The sequence below is a fragment of the Amblyomma americanum genome, chromosome 2 (assembly GCF_052857255.1).
Source record: "Amblyomma americanum isolate KBUSLIRL-KWMA chromosome 2, ASM5285725v1, whole genome shotgun sequence".
Classification (NCBI taxonomy): Eukaryota; Metazoa; Arthropoda; class Arachnida; order Ixodida; family Ixodidae; genus Amblyomma; species Amblyomma americanum.
In genome coordinates, this window is record NC_135498.1 from 33460675 (window position 1) to 33481243 (window position 20569).

At 49.0% G+C, this 20569-nt stretch overlaps 1 protein-coding gene across 2 annotated transcripts in view; it reads left to right on the forward strand.

Moving 5' to 3' along the window:
- Nucleotides 1–19895, forward strand: part of tnc (tenectin) — a 131330-nt gene extending 111435 nt beyond the window's left edge. For both annotated transcript variants that reach the window (XM_077653770.1, XM_077653771.1), the window contains exons 15-23: nt 156–3752; nt 4864–5046; nt 5612–5758; nt 8518–8706; nt 9649–10515; nt 11160–11207; nt 12227–12406; nt 13187–13300; nt 14392–19895. In XM_077653770.1, the coding sequence (XP_077509896.1) occupies nt 156–3752; nt 4864–5046; nt 5612–5758; nt 8518–8706; nt 9649–10515; nt 11160–11207; nt 12227–12406; nt 13187–13300; nt 14392–14567 (5501 nt within the window). In that variant the 3' untranslated portion in view covers nt 14568–19895. The remainder of the gene's footprint in view (nt 1–155; nt 3753–4863; nt 5047–5611; nt 5759–8517; nt 8707–9648; nt 10516–11159; nt 11208–12226; nt 12407–13186; nt 13301–14391) is intronic.
- Nucleotides 19896–20569: the final 674 nt, after the last annotated feature.

Consider the following 20569-nt stretch of genomic DNA (forward strand, 5'->3'; position numbering starts at 1 on the left):
CATCTTGTGGTATAAAAAAAAGCCGCCGTATGGAGATTTCACTGATGGGCACTTCTACGCAAATCGTCCATTTACTCATTTCTCCCCTTAGCTGCCAGCATTGGGTTCATAAATACTGTGCTAGATAAATGAACTTTGATTTTTATTTCTTGCAGACGGCGAAGAAATGCCTGGTACCACGCAGCTTCCGACAATTGTGCCATCTAGCAAGAGGACTGAACCACCGACAGCAGAGCCGACAGGCACTACTCCGGCAGTGAGCGCGACATCAACTGAGGGCACGTCACCAGCTTCTACTGAGCTGAGCACCGAGCCCAGCGTCACGCAGCCACCGTCAACGACGACACCTGGCCAGTCGACAACCGTCGAAACGTCCACAGAGCCTGAAGCAAAGGGCAGAAAGAAGCCGCCGTCCACGGAAAAACCAGAGGAAGTGACGACAGGTTCTACAGAAGCACCGACCGAGGGCACGTCGGCAGCGACAACGCCTTCAGCGACCGAGCCAACCGAGGGTTCCACGGCTCCTTCGTTGTCAACCGGAGCTTCAGAAGCGACACCAGGGGAAACCAGTGCTACGACTGAGCCTCCTGCTGCAACGTCTGAGACAACTGCAAGTGGCGAAACGTCTGGTTCGACTGAAGTCTCTACACCTGAATCAACTACGCCATCAGAAGCAGCCAGCTCCACTGGTACTGTCAGCGAAGAAACTACTCCAGGCGTTACAACACCTTCTGTCACAACAGAGGCAGCATCAACACCTGAGACCACTCCCGGAGCGTCAACTCCCGCAGCTAGCGCCACTCCAGGAGAGACACCAGAGACAGGTACACCGGAAGTAACTACACCAAGCGCAGTAACATATGCAGGAACGAGTACCGAAGGAACGACTCCAGCCGAAACTGGCCCGACAAGTGCTACACCAGAAGCAAGCACTCCAGAAACTACACCTAGCAGCTCCACACCAGAAGCCACTACGCCCGAAGTTACCACACCATCTGTAACCTCATCAGAGGCTACCACTCCTGAAGGCAGCACTTCTGGAGCCAGCACGCCGGAAGTAACCACGCCACCTGCAACCTCCTCAGAGGCTACCACCCCTGAAAGCAGCACTCCTGAAGCCAGCACGCTGGGAGTAACCACACCACCTGCAACCTCCCCGGAGGCTACTACCTCTGAAGGCAGCACACCAGAGGCCAGCACACCAGAACCTAGTACACCGGAAGTTAGCACGTTGGAAGTAACAACTCCTGAATCGATAACTACTGAGGCTACTACACCAGAATCTAGCACTCCAGAATCAAGCACGCCCGAATCCAGTACTCCTGAAGCTAGTACACCAGAATTGAGCACTCCAGAATCCAGCACACCGGAATCCAGTACCCCTGAAGCTAGCACGGCAGAATCTAGCACCCCTGTAGTAAGTACTCCGGAAGCCAGCACACCTGAGTCTAGCACTGCCGAAGTCACGACGCCTGAAATGTCCACTCCTGAATCCAGTACACCTGAGCCTAGCACCCCTGTGGCCACCACTCCTGGTGTAACTACGCCTGCTCCAACATCTCCCGAGGCTAGCACAGTCGAATCAAGTACTCCTGTCGCTACTACACCTGCTCTCACGCCAGAATCGAGTACACCTGAGGTCAGCACTCCACCTGCAACATCCTCGGAAACCACTACGCCAGAAGCCAGCACCACTGGTGTCACCACTCCAGCGCCAACGTCTCCCGAAGTCACTACGCCCGAGCCCAGCACTCCTAGTGCCACTACTCCTGCTGCCGAATCCACGGAAGGCACAACGCCAGAAGTCACTACGCCTGTGGCGGCCACTGGGCCTACAACCTCTCCAGAAGGTACTACCCCAGAAGCCAGCACCCGCGCAGAGACGACTCCAGCTGTCACTGAAGGTACTACACCTGAGGAAAGCACTTCTAGTGAGACCACGCCGAGTGCAACCACGCCAGAAGTCAGTACGCCAGAAGCAAGTACACCAGGCGCTACTTCTCCAGAAGCCTCAACTCCAGAAGCCACAACACCGGAAGTGACCACTCCCGCTGCAACTTCGTCAGAAGGCACTACGCCGGAATCTACTACTTCTGGGGCTACCACCCCGGCGCCATCTACAGAAGGCACAACACCAGAAGGCAGCACAGCGGCGACGACGTCTCCGGAAGGTACTACGCAGGAAGCAACCACTCCTGGTGCAACCTCTCCAGAGGGAACCACTGCAGAGGAAAGCACCCCTGGTGCCACCACTCCAGCTTCAACAACTTCCGAAGGTACAACTCCTGAAGCTAGCACACCTACTGGTGCATCTACCCTTGCTGCAACATCTCCAGAAGCCTCAACGCCTGAAAGTAGCACCCCAGGCACCACCATGTCTGCCGAAACTACTCCGAGCGTATCAACACCAGAGGCTACCACAGCGGAGTCGACCACGCCTGCGGAAACTAGTGCGACAACGCCGGGAGCAACGACGCCTTCTGTCACTGCCTCTGAAGAGCCTACTTCTCCAGCCACACTGTACGAATCGACAACAGCAACACCCGAAGAGTCTAGTTCTGTGCCTTCTACTCCTGAAGTGTCTACTCCGGAGGTATCTACTCCTGAGGCGTCTACTCCTGAGGTTTCTACTCCGGGGGCGTCTACGCCAGAGGTGTCCACCCCTGAAGTGTCTACTCCTGAAGTATCTACTCCTGAGGTGTCTACTCCTGAGACATCCGCTGCCACAACACCTGAAGCTTCTACCACTCCTGCCACGACTCCTGCTGCTTCGACGACTGAAGCCGTCACTGAGGCCTCTAGTCCGGAAGTCACCACACCAACTGGAACAGTAGCTGCCACAACGCTAGAGGCCAGAACCTCCGGTTTGACAGAAACAACCCGTGAGAGCACGACGCCAGCTACATCTGAAGCGACAACGCCAAGTTCTGAAGCAACAACGCCTGCATCAACCGTTTCTGCAGAAGTGACAACGCCATCAGTGACGGAAGAGACCAAGGAATCGACGACCGCTTCCGCGCCAACTACTCCAGCGGAGACATCGGAGACAACGGGCGCCAGCACACCATCTAGCGAGGCAACCGAAGCGAGTACATCTGGAGCAACAGAAGAAACCTCAGAGGCATCAACGCCAGCTTCTACAGAAGCAACAACGCCTGGAACGACAGAGGCGGCCTCCACTCCTACGACGGCCGTTTCAGAACCTTCTACGCCTGCAACAAGCGAAGGCACAGAAGAGCCCAAGACGCCTTCCTCTACAGAGGCCACGGAAGGAACCAGCCCGACTGTGATGCGAGACGCGGCTACTACGGAAGGCGCAACGACGCCATCAGAGGCCACGACAAAGGCAGAAGGCGAGGGAACGACGCCAAGCGAGGCGGCATCTACTGAGGGTTCGACCACACCCGCCACTCCCGCCTCGACAACGGAGGGAGCCACAGAAGAGACCAAGGAAGCGACCACCGGACCGGCGAGCGAACCTACGGAGGCGAGTACTTCGGCTACATCGCCGGAAGCCACCACGGAGGCCAGCACGCCTTCATCGACGACGGCCGGGCCCGAGTCAACCTCAGCAGAGACGCCAGTCACAGAGGCTTCCACGCCTGCCTCCACAGCGACGAGCCCAGAAGCAACCACTGCAGAAACGAAGGCGGAGTCGACTCCTGCAGTGTCTACAGCATCTGTACCTGCAGAGACCTCGACGTCTCCAGCTCCGGAGGCTACCACAGAATCAGAGGAGGAGTTTCCAACAGGTGCCTACTTTAACCCTTTATAAGGCGCAAGCTGTATGCATATTTAACGTGAATATGTTATATGGTAAAATCGTGCTCAGAGTGACTCTGGAAATTAAACTACACCACATTCGAGCTGTTTCAGCCAGTAAATTTCTAGAAAAAAGGGACATACATTTATACCAATAAATTCGTAAAGAAACCTGAACTTTGGTACGTATGCGTACGCCGGTCGTTTCGACGTAAAAGAAAACTTACATTAGAATTGAAAATAGCATCAAAAAGTGTTATATATACGAGGCAGTTTACTAACAGAAAACACTCAAAAGCTCAACAGTTAGAAAAAAAAATCCGACCATAATCGACTGCGTTGTATTACTCACCCGCGCTTGTAAAACCAGACAGAACATCATGGAGTCCTGTTAGCGAAAGACGAAAATACGCTGAATGGTTTGTTTGATAGATAGGTAATATTCAACAGGCAAAAATGAGATAGGTTTGTGCACCATTGTCCCTTTGTCGGCACTTGCAGCGAATGGAACCACATGTGTCCCGCTCTCCGACAAAGCGTTAACGCTTGCTTTGCCACGGCAGGTAGTCACTGTCAGCCATCTTCTCGTTTTCATGTAGGTTGTCACTGATTCTAGGGAAACCATTACTTTTCTGGACAATTTCATTGAAAAAATTACAACTTCGTGCGTGTCCGGTAAGCTCCGAAAAACAGTTGTAAACTTGGAAGCGCAAAAAACCGGACGACGGACAGAGTAAGAGAACACAAAAAACAGGTTCACGAGCGCTTTTCTGCGTGTGCAATCTTTCGCATCAATTCGTATCGTTTTTCATTTTCGCGGCAAAAAGCTTCCTAAAACGAATCACAGGTCAAACAATTATAACCGTTGGTATACTCCGATATCAGCTGCTTACATCAATCGTTTCGATGTGGGTATACACTCGGAACAAAAAACGTAGTACGTAATGAAGTACACACTGCTTCTGAAATACCTGAAAATAGTTTATCATCAAACAGGAATAATAACATCATTGTTTTTCTTATGCTGAACTGCTCAGGGCCCCTCTTAGAAAACAACGCAAGCATTTTCGTTCTCTCGTCTCTTGCTGGTGTTCCCCACAGAGTGTGACGTAGACGGAAAACTGTACAAGGAGGGCGACCAAGTTCCGGACGGCAACCCTTGCCACTTCTGCAACTGCCTCGAAGGAGAAGTCATCTGCGCCGAGAGGATCTGCCAGCCTCCCGGACCGGAGTGCAAACCTCTGCCCAAAGACCCGGCACAGTGCTGTCCGGATTACGACTGCGGTAAGCCGCGCATCTTTTTACACGGGCTCATCGCGCATAACACCCCTCTTATTTTTTCTGTAGCGATAGCTACATTATGGTAGCATTTCGAGCCTTCAGCGTGGCGGCGCCGCCACGCTGTCCCGTGGTTGGCCACGTGGTGCGGAGCAGCTGCTGGCGGCGCGGCGCCGTGGTTGAACACGTGGTTGGTCACGTGACCAAGTTCCACTCGGCCAGCTGTAGCTATCGCGTCACTCCAGGTTTAACCAGAGCTGAACCACCGCCATTTTTTTTCTTCAACTATGAACGTCGTACACGCTTACTGCCGCGGCGTAAATATAGCTTTAGTTAGTATAGGTCTGAGCAGTACTCGCCTTTATCGTTCGAGGACGTTTAATACCGTTTACCTGCTCGAGACTACACTCCAACTGCAGCACTGCAACAATCGAAGTTAAGTTTCTAGCTCAATTGCCAATGGTTTACATAAAAAAGTGCGCTGGCCGAACACATGTAGGACTGGTTGCGATGTGAGAATGTTTTGGAAGCTTGCCGTAGTCGCGTTTGCAAAGCCTGGTCCCTGCTGCAGAAGGCGTCACGACCCCGGCAGCCGTGTCTACTGTGGAAGGACGCAAGAAGCCTTCCGAAACGACTGCGCCTCCAAGTGTAACCACTCCGGCAGTGACCGCGCCCTCTACAACAAAGGCGGAAGGAGAGGAGGAAGAAGTACCAAAACGTAAGTATACAACAACAATAACAACAGCAGCAGCACCAGCAGCAACATTTTATTTGAAATAAGAAGAGCTACACCAATACAAACGGACGCAAACTGCGTAACGGCTCACTTGGCTACACCCGCGCAAACCCTTGATTCAATAGACCTCCGATGGAGTTGCACAGCTACTTTCGCATCCCGCAAAGATAGGGCTGTGGCTCTACAGGGCAAATTTCGAGGTAGATCCGATGTGCTCTACACGGACGCTGCCGAATACGATCGCAAGGCAGCACACACAGCGTTAGTGGTCCGTGAGAGTGGAGACCCGGTCTCGTGCTGTACCATTAAAAATACAAGTACAACTGAGGCAGAAGAAGTTGCCATTGCTCTAGAAGTAATACAAAACTGTACAAGGGTGATAGTGACTCTGAGGCAGCCATTAAAAATTATGATATGGGTAGAATCTCTGCGGAAGCCGCTAAAATTATGAGAGAAAGGCAAGTACCACCAGAGCTAATCTTACTGATCGGTTCCCCGGCTCATCAGGGCCTGTGGGGGAACGAAAAGGCGCACGCGATCGCCCGAGGGCTCACTTTCCGGTCGATCGGCGCTGACGCACCACCTACACGCGAGGAACACCTCCCTTCGGGTGACGAACTCACAACATTCCATGAAATAGTTTCTCATTATAAGCTCGGTCGTAAGACGTATCCAGCAGCAGATAAACAGCTCAGTAGGAAAGAGGAAATAGTGTGGAGGAAACTGCAAACCGGGGTGTTTCCAAACCCTCAACTGTCCAGTAAATGGCATCCAGAAGTCTAATCCTAGATTTGCGCACTGAAATAGTATTGCAGATCTAGTCCACATGGTCTGGACCTGCCCTTTCTACAATGACCCGAATAGAAATGTACAATCCTGGGAGACCTTATTGCTTAACCACGAATCAGGGGAACAACGCAAAGTCATCGGTCTCGCCCTGACCGCCGCCGAGTCCTAAGGAATTTCGGCCGACGGTTAGGGGAATGAATGGGGGTTTAGGCTAACGCCTTCTCCCCAGTCATTTTTGAAGGGTGCAAATTAAAGTTATTTCTCTCTCTCTCTCTCTCTCTCTCTCTCTCTCTCTCTCTCTCTCTCGCATCCCGCAGAGGTTAATGACGAATATAAACTGAGCGTTAGAATTATAACAGTAAACTGCGCACAAAACAGATCCATGGCACAAGTCTGCGTGAAGTGCATATTTGAGTATCTTGCGTCATTGCATAAACACAAGATCAACGGAAATATTGAAACGTGCTACTAGCGCAACGCATGTCCGAGGAATGTGTTTCTGTTGCTTTACGAGACCGAGACGTGCGGTTTACACTTGCAACACTTTTAGTAAGGTATGCATACGCGTTTTTGCAATTATCATACAAGAGAAAAGTAGAAACTGAATTCGCTTACGTTACATACGTTTGTTCCGGCTGCTGTCAGCGGCAGTCTCTGACGTTAGTAGTGCTCTTTCTTGTCGAGCTTGATGCCGGTAGACGATTGGTCAAGTTCAAGTTCACCTTATTTTGAGCGTTCGCATCGCGAAGTAGAATTGAAGTAAAGGGCAGGATCCGTAGGCTAGTATCTGCCGTGACTAATGCTGGTTTATGAGAAACCAAACAGCGCTAAACGTATCGATGCAGCCGTTAAATTTACTGCAATCTAATACGTAACTAAGATCATATTAACAAGCTTGGCAAAAAAAAAAAGAACTAAGAAGCACTAGCATTGCACGGTACTTTGGTGGCCTTGCGTGCGAAGACAAATAGGATGCCAAAGAGAGCGATTAAAACGCTAAAAAAATGAAGAGGGTACTGAGCGCCCTGCATGATATAATGGACTGTAGCCTACAAGTAAGGTGCGTGTTAATTCTTTAACAAACTGGATAACAAAAGAAATACAAAGTGTCATCATCATCATCGCACTGACGATGATGATGATGATGACACTTCGTCATGCTGAAAGAAAAGACAGAATAGCTGACACACAACAGGGCAGCATTAACGAACAACAACGCTCTAGTCGTACTGCTTCGGTTTTTTTTTTCCCCCGAAGACACCATGCCATGCATTCATCCTCCGCATCAGTCTGGATGAAGTACTCCGTCCAACCTTACGATACCTTGCTGATTGCTGGTCTTGTTATAATATTATATCTTCTTCATTAGGCTCTTATCTTGAAAGGGAAGCTTTATCAAGTGCTTATTGCGTGGACGCAGAGCTTAAGCTTGGAATGTACCAGCACCGGATCTGGTGCGCCGCGAGAGTGCGGTTGGTTTTAGGGCATTTTCCCTGTAGATGTGTTACAAAACGAACACGCGGAATGTTGCGATTCTCGCTATCCGTTGCAGACATCAAAAAGCTTCTCGTCTGCGCTTCCATTCTAGTCGCAGCTTTCGTTCAAGATTTCGCTTGATGCTGCCGAACCTGAATGCGCTGTAGCATACTCAAGTATCTGCAATTGCCAGACCTCTGACCAGTTGGAACAAACTCACTTAAAACAACAGTAAATTTAAACTGAACAACAAAAGAAATATTCATCGCAGTAACTGTTCTCCTAGAAGAATACGGTTTCTGTTTATCCTTCAACAAGAAACTATAGCACGAAGAAAGACGGCTAGAGCGACACATACGACGCAGCGTGCACCCGTTCCGTCGGGTCAATCTTTGGGCTGTAGCTTCTTAGCCTTATGAATAGATATGCTGAACTAGAAGCTTCATCCGTCGACTGCTTCGTTGCCTTTTTTCCAGCTTGCAATGTCCAAGGCACCACGGTGGAACACGGCCAGGTGATTCAGACCGCCAACCCGTGCACATTCTGCAAGTGCACATTCGGCGAGATGGTCTGCGCCGAGCGAATCTGTGAGGAGCCTCCCCGCCCGGGCTGCAAGCCGACAGGTGTCAAACCAGAACAGTGCTGCGCCGAAGCATACATCTGCCGTAAGTGTACTTGTGACGTGACGGGACGTAACGCGACGTGACGTGACTTTGCTCATTAACAGCATTAGACTCGTCCTCAATAGGTACACCTCTTCTTGACTCTGTCCTGGCCTTTTTCTGTCTTTCTACTCTATCTCTCTTTCTCTTTTTCCTCTCTATTTTCTCCTTGTATCTCCTTGTACCGATATCGACGGTTGAACAGGCCTGATCACCCTCTTCCATGAAAACCATCTCGTCCTTTCTGCTTTTTCATTTCTTTTCATTCTCCTGCATTTTTCTTTTCATTATGCTCAGCGACAAGCCATACCTTTATTAAACGGGCCGATCTCTAAGCTGTTCTACAACTTTCTATTCTTCCACTTCTCTCTCTAAACATTAGCTACTGCCATTTATTGTCATTTTTCTTTATTTCTTTTTTTGCTAAACAACGGCGTAACATGTAGAAATTAAAGCGGCGCTAAAGCGCGTTGTAATGTGGCATCTTATATAGAAATAGTCAAGGACAGCTTGACTATAAATGGTTGCTTGAAGATTGTTTCGTTCCTCACCGCATTGTTGTGCGAGATTAGTTTACGTAATTCGCTCGCACTCATTTCGTGATTCCTGAACAGAATTCGTTCCACACCGATAAATGAAGGACCAGCGTACTTAAGTTATCGATTTTCTTCAAGATTTAATTATATATGTTGAAAAAGCTATGCTTTGCCGCTAGTTGCATACGATTGTAAAGTTAAACAACTTTTCTGACTTGAAAAGTATGCTGCCTTTGACCAGTTATTCAAAACACGGGCCTGCAAAAGGAATCCGTGAGGCGGTTGGATGAACGAAGTATTGATTATATTGTGGGGTTAGGTTGTGTATCTATACTTTCGGAATTCGAACGCCAACAACTAGAATATTAATTGGAGTCCTTGACCTTCTCTTTGTTGTAATTTTGTGCAGCGTCTGACGAGGAAGGTCGAGAAGAGATGGTGACGCAGAAGCCATCTGTGTTCAAGTTTACCACGATCAGCCCGACAACCGTCGATCTCACGAAGATATTTGGCCCCAACGCCACCACAACACCCATCCCAGCCACGACGGTGACGCCTTTCGTCGTAGACATTGTGACCAAGCCTCCGGGAACGCAGCCTCCGGTACACGATCTCTCCACGGGCGAACCGGAATCCACAACGCCGCCAGTCACGTCGACGAAGGCGGTTGAAGAGACGAGAGCCACGGAAGCGACGACGGCATCGGCCACAACCGCTGCTCCCGAAGCCACTAGTCAACCGTCGGAAGCCACTAGTCCCACTACCGAGGCTCCGGAAGCGACAAACGCCACTACAACCACTGCCATGCTCACTACCAAGCCACTCGTACACTTCACCACAACCACAGAAGCCTCAACAGCTGAATCTACCACGGAGCCCGAAGAGTCCCGCGAAGATAAGACGACACCTCAGGCAGCCACAACGACGGAGGAACCGGTCGAAGGCAAGAAGGGAGAGCCGCCGACAACTGAGTCGCCCTCGCTGCTCACCACCATCGTGGAGTTCTTCACAGGAAGCGCGTCTACGACGCAGGCACCGGAAGTGAACGCCACCACACCGTCAGAGCCGCCCAGCGTCACCACGACGACACTTAAGCCAGTGGAAGAAACGGAGAAGCCAGCGGAGACGGCTGCGACCGCGGGAGCCGCGACGGAGCCAACGAAACCGGCTCCAGAAAGCACGCCGGCTCCGGAAGTGACGACGCCGGGAGTAACAACTACGGAGGTGCCGGAGACTCCTCGGGAGGATGCAACGACGCCTACATCGGTTACGGAAGGTAAGCTGAGTGCATATATGCTTTAGATTTCCTGAGCCAGCTCGATGGAATGAATTGCGGATTTGTCACAAGGCGCATAGTTAGAGAACCCATCTGTGACAATGCCAAGGACCCTCGCCTGAACGTACATTTAGTACGGTGAGGCAGGTTACTTGGGCTGATCTGAATGCAATTTTAATCGGCGTAATTTATTTGCCAACCTGATTCATAAGTATTTCTGGTTCTGCGAAGCTGATTTTACTTCTAGCTTCCATTGTCTAGAATAAGTAAGCAGCCTTCATAAATAGAAAAGTTTCAAGCTATGCACTGACTTCGGAAATGAAAGCAGAGCATAAGAAAGCACAACACCTGGCATTTCTGATGCACAGGAATCGTGCAGCTGCTTTATCTCATATTTTACACATCCAAGGGTCACTTTACTACGCTTTCATATACTTAACAGCCGTAGGTGCCATATTTTGTAAGCACTGCAAAGTTCAGTTCCGTCATCGTGACTTTCTAAGGTCTACGGTGGGCGTAGCTGTCTGGGCGGACATTGCAAAGTAACGTCCACATAAACCATGCGCCTTAGGGTTTTTTACTATCAATCACCAGTAAGTTACATTTGTGTGGTATTGATCACATACTTTTTTTCTTTTTTGCAGAACCAGAGTCAACAACTACAGAAGGAGCAATCATAATAGAGGAAGGATGTGAGTATTTCAGCGGCAGCCTAGTGCTTTTTTGCGATAAGAATGTGAATTTTAGCAGAAAAGTTAGACCGAGCATTGATTGCATCATTCGCAGTGTGTTTCCAGTAGCTTTAAAAAGTAGTGATTACTCAGCCATTGATGTTCGCGTATATCTTCACACTAAACACCGCTTCGATGTCAGCGGCGCTTGTTGAGTCGGCTTCTTCGCACATAGCGTTCTGGTGCAGTGAAGCAACATTCCCGTGCGCCTATAGGGTGTGTGGAATATCGCAGGATGTGGGTATTTCCGCGGCAGATTCGTGTTTTAGTGCGATAAGTACATGCCCTTAAGCAGGAAAGTTAGACCGAGGGTTGACTTCATCATTGACAGTAGTTTTTCAGCAGCTTTAAAAAAGGTACTGATCACTCAACCATTGATATTCACATATATCTTCACAGTAGACACCGCTTCGATGTCAGCGGCGCCTGTTGAGTTGGCTTTTTCACACAAAGGGTATTAGTGCAGTGAAGCTACACTCCCGTGCGCCTGATTAGGGTGTGTGCAATATCGCGCTTTGAACAGTGTTTCCTCTTACGCTGCTCGGCACCTCCTCATGATTTGAGCGTGCTGGCACTCACGTGATCATGGCCAGAGGATACAGCAAGCCCAGTGGCACCTTCAGCATGCTCTAACTTAACCTGGCGCCATTGTGCTCCTTCCCAAGTGCCCCGAAATCAGAGACGCAGCTAAGTAGCATATTCGGCGCCGTCCATCCTTGTATTGAATAGCCACTCGTAGTTATTCGTTTAAAAGCAGTCTCTAATAGCATTAGCATATTATAAATGAGGCGATTTGTGCAAAAACAGCTGTCACTTTTTATGTTTTGGTCATTATAAGAAGTTTCTATTTTTTCTCCGCCGTTTCGTCACATGTAAATACGTGTATTAGTTCCCAGGCGGTCTTTGTTCGCGTGATCACTATCTCCGTATCGCAGACGGAACGTTTCGTTGACTGTCGCATTTCTTTTCCGCGCACACAGCGTGCATCTTCGACGCCAAGGTGTACCAGTCGGCCGAGCAGATCCCGCGGCCAGACCCGTGCGACTTCTGCTTCTGCTTCCGCGGGGATATCATCTGCCTGCAGCAGACCTGCCCACCGCCAATCCCGCAGTGCTTCGAGACGCCCATCAGCGGCTTCTGCTGTCCGCGATACGAGTGCCGTGAGTAGACCGCCGCGTTATTGCACGCACTCTCTGGTAGCGCGAGCTTGCACACTTGAAGCAGTAATGCGTCGCTATGTCTCGCACGTGGCGGAGAAGCCAGAAGAAGGAACAACATAGATATTACAAACGTAGTAGGTGTTCTTCGATGGCAAATAAAAAAGTAAATAGCGCGAGGTAACCTTCACTAATCACAGCTGGAAGACTAAGGGTAGACTCGTGGAAGAAGCTACTACAGCCCAGCTTCGAATACTGCCACCGTGATGTAATTGGTATGATTGGTGACATTACCCAGTAGCAGACGCGTAGAGGAAAGGAGAGTGCGAAGGTAGGTTCCTCTACTCTGGCTGACGTTAATAAATATGCAATGAATCCCGCTTGTTCTTCAGAAAAAAAATACTTGAAATTAATCACACAATGACCCAGTGTTATGTTTCATTGTACAAAAAGAAGGTGAAAAGTTTAATGATGCTCTAGCTTCCCGTAAATTTGTTCCCTGACAGAGAAGCAAAAGAGCCTGCTCAGAAAGCTCTACTCATTAAAGAAAGTGCTAAGTTTTTCTCCCTGTTCGTACGTTTTCCTGGTGTCGTTGGGTTAAACTAATTCCTTTTTCATTTCTAACCTACTTCCGACCCTCAGTTAGGCCCTCGAATAGGCCAATCGAAACATTTACACCTGTGCGCTAGCTTCTTAAAACCAATTTCTTTCCACCCTTTCGCTTACGTTAGGCTTTATGTCGGAAGACACGGTAGGTTAATTTTCGTTTCGCTCTCTCCGCAGCTGTCCACATGACAATGAAGAATGTAAGCGTTACGACAACGACCACGACCACGACAACGACACCAGCTCCGAGGTTCGGGCAGCAAGTACTCGAGGCCTCTATGGAAGTCAAAGGTAACGAAACAAGCCTGTAATTTAAACTGGACTTTATGCTACCCCTGACACGTATACACATGTGCTAACTGTTACCTAAGACATAAAATATTGACCCGGCAGCACCCTTCCCGCTGGCATCAATATACTTGGCCCATTCCATCACTTGGCAGTGTCATGCTTTTGTCGTTTTTCAGAGGGCGACGAACAAAAAGGCAGCATGCACAGTTAAAGGGAGTTGTCTCAGATTTCCCATATAAGACTTACGTGCGCTTATAACAATACAAGGTCATGCTAAGGGAGCTTAAAGATATAGTCTGTTTTGTTGATATGGTTCGTTAAATCAGAAACAACACAAATAAGAATATAAATGAAGGAAGGTCGCAGTCTATAATACCGCAGAAAAAAAAACGAAAATATTATCACAAGTCGCGAGAATTTCTCTATTAAGTTATCAAACGAGGAATTATTTGAAATCTGAGCGGCGCAGAAATTGCGGAATGACGTACGCCATATTTAGGCTTACATATGCTTATTATATGCATATATAAAGTCTTAAAACAACCAAGAAACTGTTCTAAAATAGGTGCAATATAACCATTTAGTCGCCTCAAGATTTTCGTCCACTACTCGTGGTCACAGCGACATAGTACTTCCGCTTAATCTTTGATTTCGTCTGCCTCTTCAAAGTGCGGTCTTTACTGATCGCCGGCAATTAACTCTATTATATCTTGAAAACAACTACCACATGCAGATCTAAAATCTCGAATCAAATAGCAGCACGAGAACTTTCCATAGACACTGTAGTGCTTGTATTTCACAACTTGACCGACATCGCCGCCCTGTTCACAGTAGCACATCATGCGAGTCCGCCGTAAGAAACCCCCCAGCCTCAAAGGGAAGAAAGTAGGAGTATCTGCAGCATATAGCCCTCATGCCCAGCAGTCAGTCCATGCGGAGAGTGCATGCGAGCAGCCTTGATCAAACAGTTTGGTCTTCGAGCGACCATCGTTGGGTACGAGCCCCAACCACCGAGTCAACGTCTCGCAGATAGACATGCCTTCCATAGCTCTTTTTTAACCACGTGCTTTCACCGCTCGTGGCTTATGCAGGCTGCGACGTCAACGGCAGCTTCTACCAGGTGGGCCAGGTGGTGAAGAAGGCGAGCGGTCCGTGCTTGGAGTGCATCTGCGACGCCAGCGGCATGATCAAGTGCAACCCCAAGGAGTGCCAGCCGCAGGCGCCACTCTTGCTCAGGATGAACCGGTCCTACTTCAGGACGCGGTAGGCGGCGCCACGGCCGCCCTAGCTTCCCGCTCCCGCCGCCAGGGAGAGAGATGCCTTCCTAGTTCCACTCCTCTTCGTGTATTATTATTATTAATATTATTATTATTATCATCGTGGCCCTCCGCTCTCCTCCCCAACGGTAGGCTGGCGGCCGGCAGAAGGGAGTGTTTTCAGAGTTCTTTGGTGGCTGCGATTGACGGCAGCGCAGTGAAGCTTTACTCTGTGGAAGTTAGCAGTCGGCGTTCACTGAACAGCTCACAATGCTCGCAGAAGACGCCAGCAAACCGTGTTATTACGTTACTGGCTCGTTCAATGGCCAGTTAGCGCCCACGCTGCTTCTGTTAACTGGCTGGCCCTAAAGAGCGCTGCACCTGACAGCGAGGGGAGGTAAAGGTTCGACGGCATCCGTTTTCGAGTCCACAGCTGGGCTTCCTGTCGTCATCACATTTATAGGTGGCGTGTTTAGGGTGTCTGGTTCAGAGCACGAAGCCTGTCCGTTTCAGTGGGGAAAAAAACAGCAGGAGCCGCAAGCTGTTATGGGACTCTGAAGCGCGCCGAAGAACGCCCTCTGCAGAGGAGATTGTAGGCGTGGCATGTCTTGATTGAGCGCTTTCAGAACGCCGCCGATGGTCCGAAGGGTGGACAGCCCTTGTTTCCAGACGGCTCCTCAAAACTCCACTGACCACCGCGCTGCAAAGAACTCTGGAGACACCGCTGCGGTCGTTTTGGCGCTGCCGAAAACACGCGGCCAAATATAAAGACTCGCTCGGCCACAGGCCCCCCGTCGGCGGCAAGTGAAAGAACCCGGCAGCCACCGTCCACCACGCATCTGGGGCATCCGTTGCGGAAGAGAAAAAGGAGGAATTCTGTGGTGCGCCAGACTCCCAGCCTCCCCGAGTGCCGACGCTCCGCGTACACTGACTCGTGCTTGTGGACTGACGACGGCACGCTCCTTTTATTACTCTTTTTTTTTACACGGCGGCTCTCTCGACATGCTGCGACCGAGCCGCTTAGCAGCCGGCTCTTTTTTTTTCGTTTGCCGAGACTGTGTGTAAACGCTGGTTCGTGTCGGCGCGCGCGTGATGCCGAGGAGGAGATGCGACGGCGGAGGTGGTGACGACGTGACGAAGACGTGACGACGACGTGACGGCGACGGCAATGACCGGAGAGAAGACGCGTGGATTTTTTGGAACGCGCGAGTGTTGTGTGCGTGGCGTACCTGCGTGTGTGTGTTTTTGCCCGTGTAATGTGCCTGTGCGTGTCTACCGCGCTCTTTTTTATTATTTTTTTCCTCGCCTAATTATTACCGTATTCTTTGTTTAATTGTCTCGTCTTCTTACGAGCCGGCACAAAAGGGTGCCGATCCAAGAAGAAGCGGGTGCGAGGAGACTGCTCGACGCGGGTGTTGTTGTACACGACTTTCACACTTTCCTCCTCGGTCATTTTGGTCGTGTTTTTTTTTTTTCACTCCTTATCTTCGGTTTCTCTAATGTGCACCATGTGTGTCGGTCACAGTGGCAGCGTCTCAGTCGTATTATGAGCAGAACGCGTTCGCCGGGATGGAACTATGGGTGCTTGAGTCCAACGTTCCCACTTACTCGGCCGGCCTTTTAAATGCGGCAGCTATGCAGGTCCTCAACTTCGTCCACGCCACTCAAGATGCTGTCCAACTGCGTACCTTTAAGCTTGCCCTCTTGTTTACGTGATTTTGTATCTAGGCTCAAAGCTTATCAGACGTCGCATTGTGAGAATGAATTCGAGGTCGCTCCTTAAAAGCCAATATTTTAGGGAGCACATTTTTTTAAAATTTTCTTTCTATCATAGTTTTTGAAGCCCTCGTGATACGTTTTCGGATGGCGATCCAAGAGGGCATCTGCATTTATACATTCCATACGACTCGTTTGTCATTCCATGCCGTTACTATGCAAACCCAGAAGGCTTTTGCGAAGTGGCGCACAGTGATATGTGAGAGTAGGCGCCTGCGTTGAACCACTCGCACAAGGACCGCTTCAATAAACAAGGAGCACGTTGCAGCTCACATGCAGACATGGCACCTACCAGATGCAAGTCTTGACAAGCCGCAACAGAGTAGCCATGTCCGCGGAGTTGGTGTGAAATTCGGTTTGAGCGATTGTCGCTAACTGCCAGAAGCGAAAAAAAAAAGGAAAACGAGCGATGAAAACATTCCTGGTGGCATTTGCGCATGACAGTTTTATCGGTATATCGACGAGCTTAGAGGTTTAACAAGCATTCCACTTTGATGTCTCGCTGAATAGGGCGGACAATAGGTGCTTAGTGATTCTCCGAGTGCGGGCTAGCATAGACTATATTTTTGTGAAAACCTGTCTTGCCCAAGATTTTAATTATGCTAGCGCAAAACAGCAATGCCTTCGGGTCTGGAATTTTATACTTAAAATAACAATACATTTGACGCTGTCTTTGTGCTACTTGAGGCAAATGTGCAGGTTCTGTGATAGCCGCCTGAGAGATTGCACAAGATTTGTGAAGGATCTTATTAACTTTTTTTTTGCTTTTAATGACACTAAACAGCATCTTACCTCATGAAACAATGCCTAAACGCGATCTTGCCTGGTGCTATGAAATTTCCTTCATCAGCTAGCGCACTGCTGCACGTTGTTTGAAAAGACTGTCTGTTACCGGAAGCAAATTGATTAAAATTTTACTGCAAGGCTGTCACTTTACCTTTGATTTGAAATACAGTTAGGTTATTTCTCCATTCGAACTATTCATAACTAAAGGCTGGTGAAAGGGCAGTATTGGTCACAAATATAAGTACCGCCTAGAAGTCACATCTACATATCACCGTTTGTAACAAGCATTAAACATCTGCTGGTTGAAGAACCAGCAGAAGCTTGTGCCGAACTCTGGGGACGCGAAGGCACAACCGTGATATTTTTCTTCCTACGTTCAGAATCTTGCAGGACGAATCGCTTCTGCCTTTCTGTATGGTGCCAAAATGACCACAAGCGCCAAGACAGCATTATTTTTGCTAGCTTTACCTTTTACACGAAACGGGAACTCGTGAATCATGTTGCAGAGTTTACTGGTAACGCAAATAAGGTACGAGAGTAAGCTTCGCGGCTTCGAGAAGACTGTGCTCGCATCTTGCCCTATTTTTGTACCCGCAGAGTTCGTTCTGCTTGCCAGGGAAGCCTATGAGTGACCACATACAGGACAGCCGAGGCGCACTTTTCGGTTACACCGTTCATGGCGCAGCTAGTGAGGATAAAATCCGGTCTCAATACCAAGAACGTAACGACAGAACATCGGCAACTTCACATCTAAACAAAAGGCAGCTCTAACGTGTCATGCTAACGTATTCGTAACTTAATTCTGCAAAGCGTAATAATGACGTTACGTTTCCATTTGTTCACTATCTCACAGCTTTGCCGACTTTGAACTTCCCGCTAATGATCGTGCACAAACTTCGGACAAAGGGCATATTTGCTTCAGATAAAAAAAAAAGAAAACCAAGTGCCTCTGAAGCTGCCCCTTTGACCCATTCTGGCACTCTGATAAAGCGCTAAAAAAAACCCTGCTTTGTCATTGTAATCTAAACGTAAACTATGCCACTTTATACGTATTGTAACTCAGTTGTGAGAAAAAGCCGGCGAAAATTTTCTTTCATTTAGTATTTGACTAGATCCTCAGTGCCGGGTCTCTTCCCGCCCGCGCAAACCGCTGCGGTTCAGCCACAGAGAAGAGCCCTTCGGGGGCATCTATGACGCTTCACAGTTACGAAGTGTCCATCAGCGCATTCCGGAGCCATACGAGTGCAAGACCAGTATCCGCGGTGTTGCCCCTGCTACTTCCGCTCGCTGCACATTCGCGATAGTATGAGGGTCCTGAAAGGAACCTGTCGGTTCCGGCTATCGCTCGTGTGGGGCAGTTCCGGTCAGCCATATAGTGTATTACTCATTATTGACCATATGAGCTCGTCGCCGTGCAAGGCGACCTCTTGAGTATGCTGTGCATATTCTACATACGCCAGTGTGCCTCCATTTACTGACGCGTGGTGCCCTCTGTCGGGTGCTGAAGCTAGCCTTTACATCATCTGCACATGCGCAAATTCCGTGCAGGCACGTACTTAAGTTCTGTGTGTGTGCTTTTTTTTTGTTCCTTGACGGCGTGACGAAAGGTGGCAGCACCTTGACGCACAAGAATACTGTATCATAATGTGTGCAAGCATAACTCTCGTCACCTTCTGAAGTGTGGTATTCATTTATTCTTCGTTCGTTCGTGGTGGGTTTTTCATTTTTTTTTTCTATATCGTCGCAGTCTTCTCGATCGCAGGACCGAAGTCTCGAGAACGACATTCTCTGCCTTTTTTTTTTTCATACGCGCTAAGGAGGCAAACAATTATTTTTGGTGGTGTTGTGCGTATCTGTGGTTTTAAATAGCTGTCTGTGTTACTTAATTGCCTCCCCTTTCTGCGTGCATGTCTCATTATTTTTTTTTTCATTTACGCATCTTGCACTGTTTTTTTTTTTTACATGAGTGTATGTACATACCTTCAGCGGCTCTGCTCCTGCTAAGCGGCGTGAATCGGGAATTCCGATTCTCAAAACGTGCCGTCCATGCTGAAGCAGCGTAACCCTAATTGCAGTGCCCTACTGTCGCAGGAAGAAGTCTGCTCACGTCGAGGTTTTTGAGTGCTCACTGAATGCGAGAGACATAGCCCGAGGAACTACACTGCACCCTTTAAGCGCAGCAGTGTCGTCGCGGGAAGCTCCGCGGCTTACCCTAGCCTATGCAATTGATCCCTGCAAGTCCATGAAGCATGGTTAAACTAGCGTAGAGCAATACATAAGGCTAACTATGCAGTGCATTAGTTGCCTTGCACACAGCAAGGAAGTTTGCGGAAGCTTTCTTTTCTGACATCCCCGCCTTATTCCACAACTTGTTGGGTATCTGCCTACTACATGGCGATAGTCTTTTGTTGGCAATATTGCGAGTAGTTAGGTACACAGATGTTATTCGTTAAGGGACACCCTTCGATTAAGTTATTATTTTCCCGAACATGCAGTTGGGCATGTGCCAGTACGCAATTCAGGCATTTCATAAATTAGCGATGTTTGAAGCGTAGCTTGTGCATACTGTGTGGATGCGAGAGTATGCCTTATTTTTGTATCATTGTGCCTTGGGACTGTAAAGATGGTGCGCATGCGCTCAGAATTTTAGGGGTTCAGGCTGCTGAAGGTATGATCGGTACTATTCCTGCCATGTTCGGTTTCCATTTTTTTTATTGCTCCATGTGAATTGTGATTGTGAGTTTGTGTTTTACTTCCATTAAACAAAAATTCTTACCAAAAAAAAAGGCGTCGCTTGGTTTTGTGCCAGGGGAATTCAATGCTGTGGATGCTGTAGTCACGGTTATTCCTTGTTGAGGAACACAAACTTACGCAAGGGGACTATTTAGGGAAAAGTTACAAGATGACGCCCGGTGCTCACCAAGGTAAGTACTTCACGAAGTGTGAATCGAGAGCGCTGAAAGAGCTGTGGAATGATGTAATCAAATCAACAGAAGTTAGGTACTATCAGAGACCAGCTTATCGAAATTAAAGCCAGTGGGACAGCGGAGATTGCCACGCAAGTTCGGAAGCTGCCAGTTGGCATAATCTGCTTCAAAAAAAGACTCTTCACTGAAGTCGAGCAGGAGAACAGTAGGGAAGGAGTTGGAATCAAATGTTGAGGCTTTTTAAAACCTATGGGTAGGATCAGCCTTGCGTGATACTGCCGTTAAGTGCTTCACAATAGAGACACTTCCACACTAAACCCTTTTATGGCCACCGCCGCCGCGGTGGCTGAGTGGTTACGGCGCTCGGCTGCTGGCCCGAAAGACGCGGGTTAGATCCCGGCCGTGGCGGCTGAATTTCGATGGAGGCGAAATTCTAGAGGCCCGTGTACTGTGCGATGTCAGTGTACGTTAAAGAACCCCAGGTGGTCGAAATTTCCGGAGCCCTTCACTACGGCGTCTCTCAT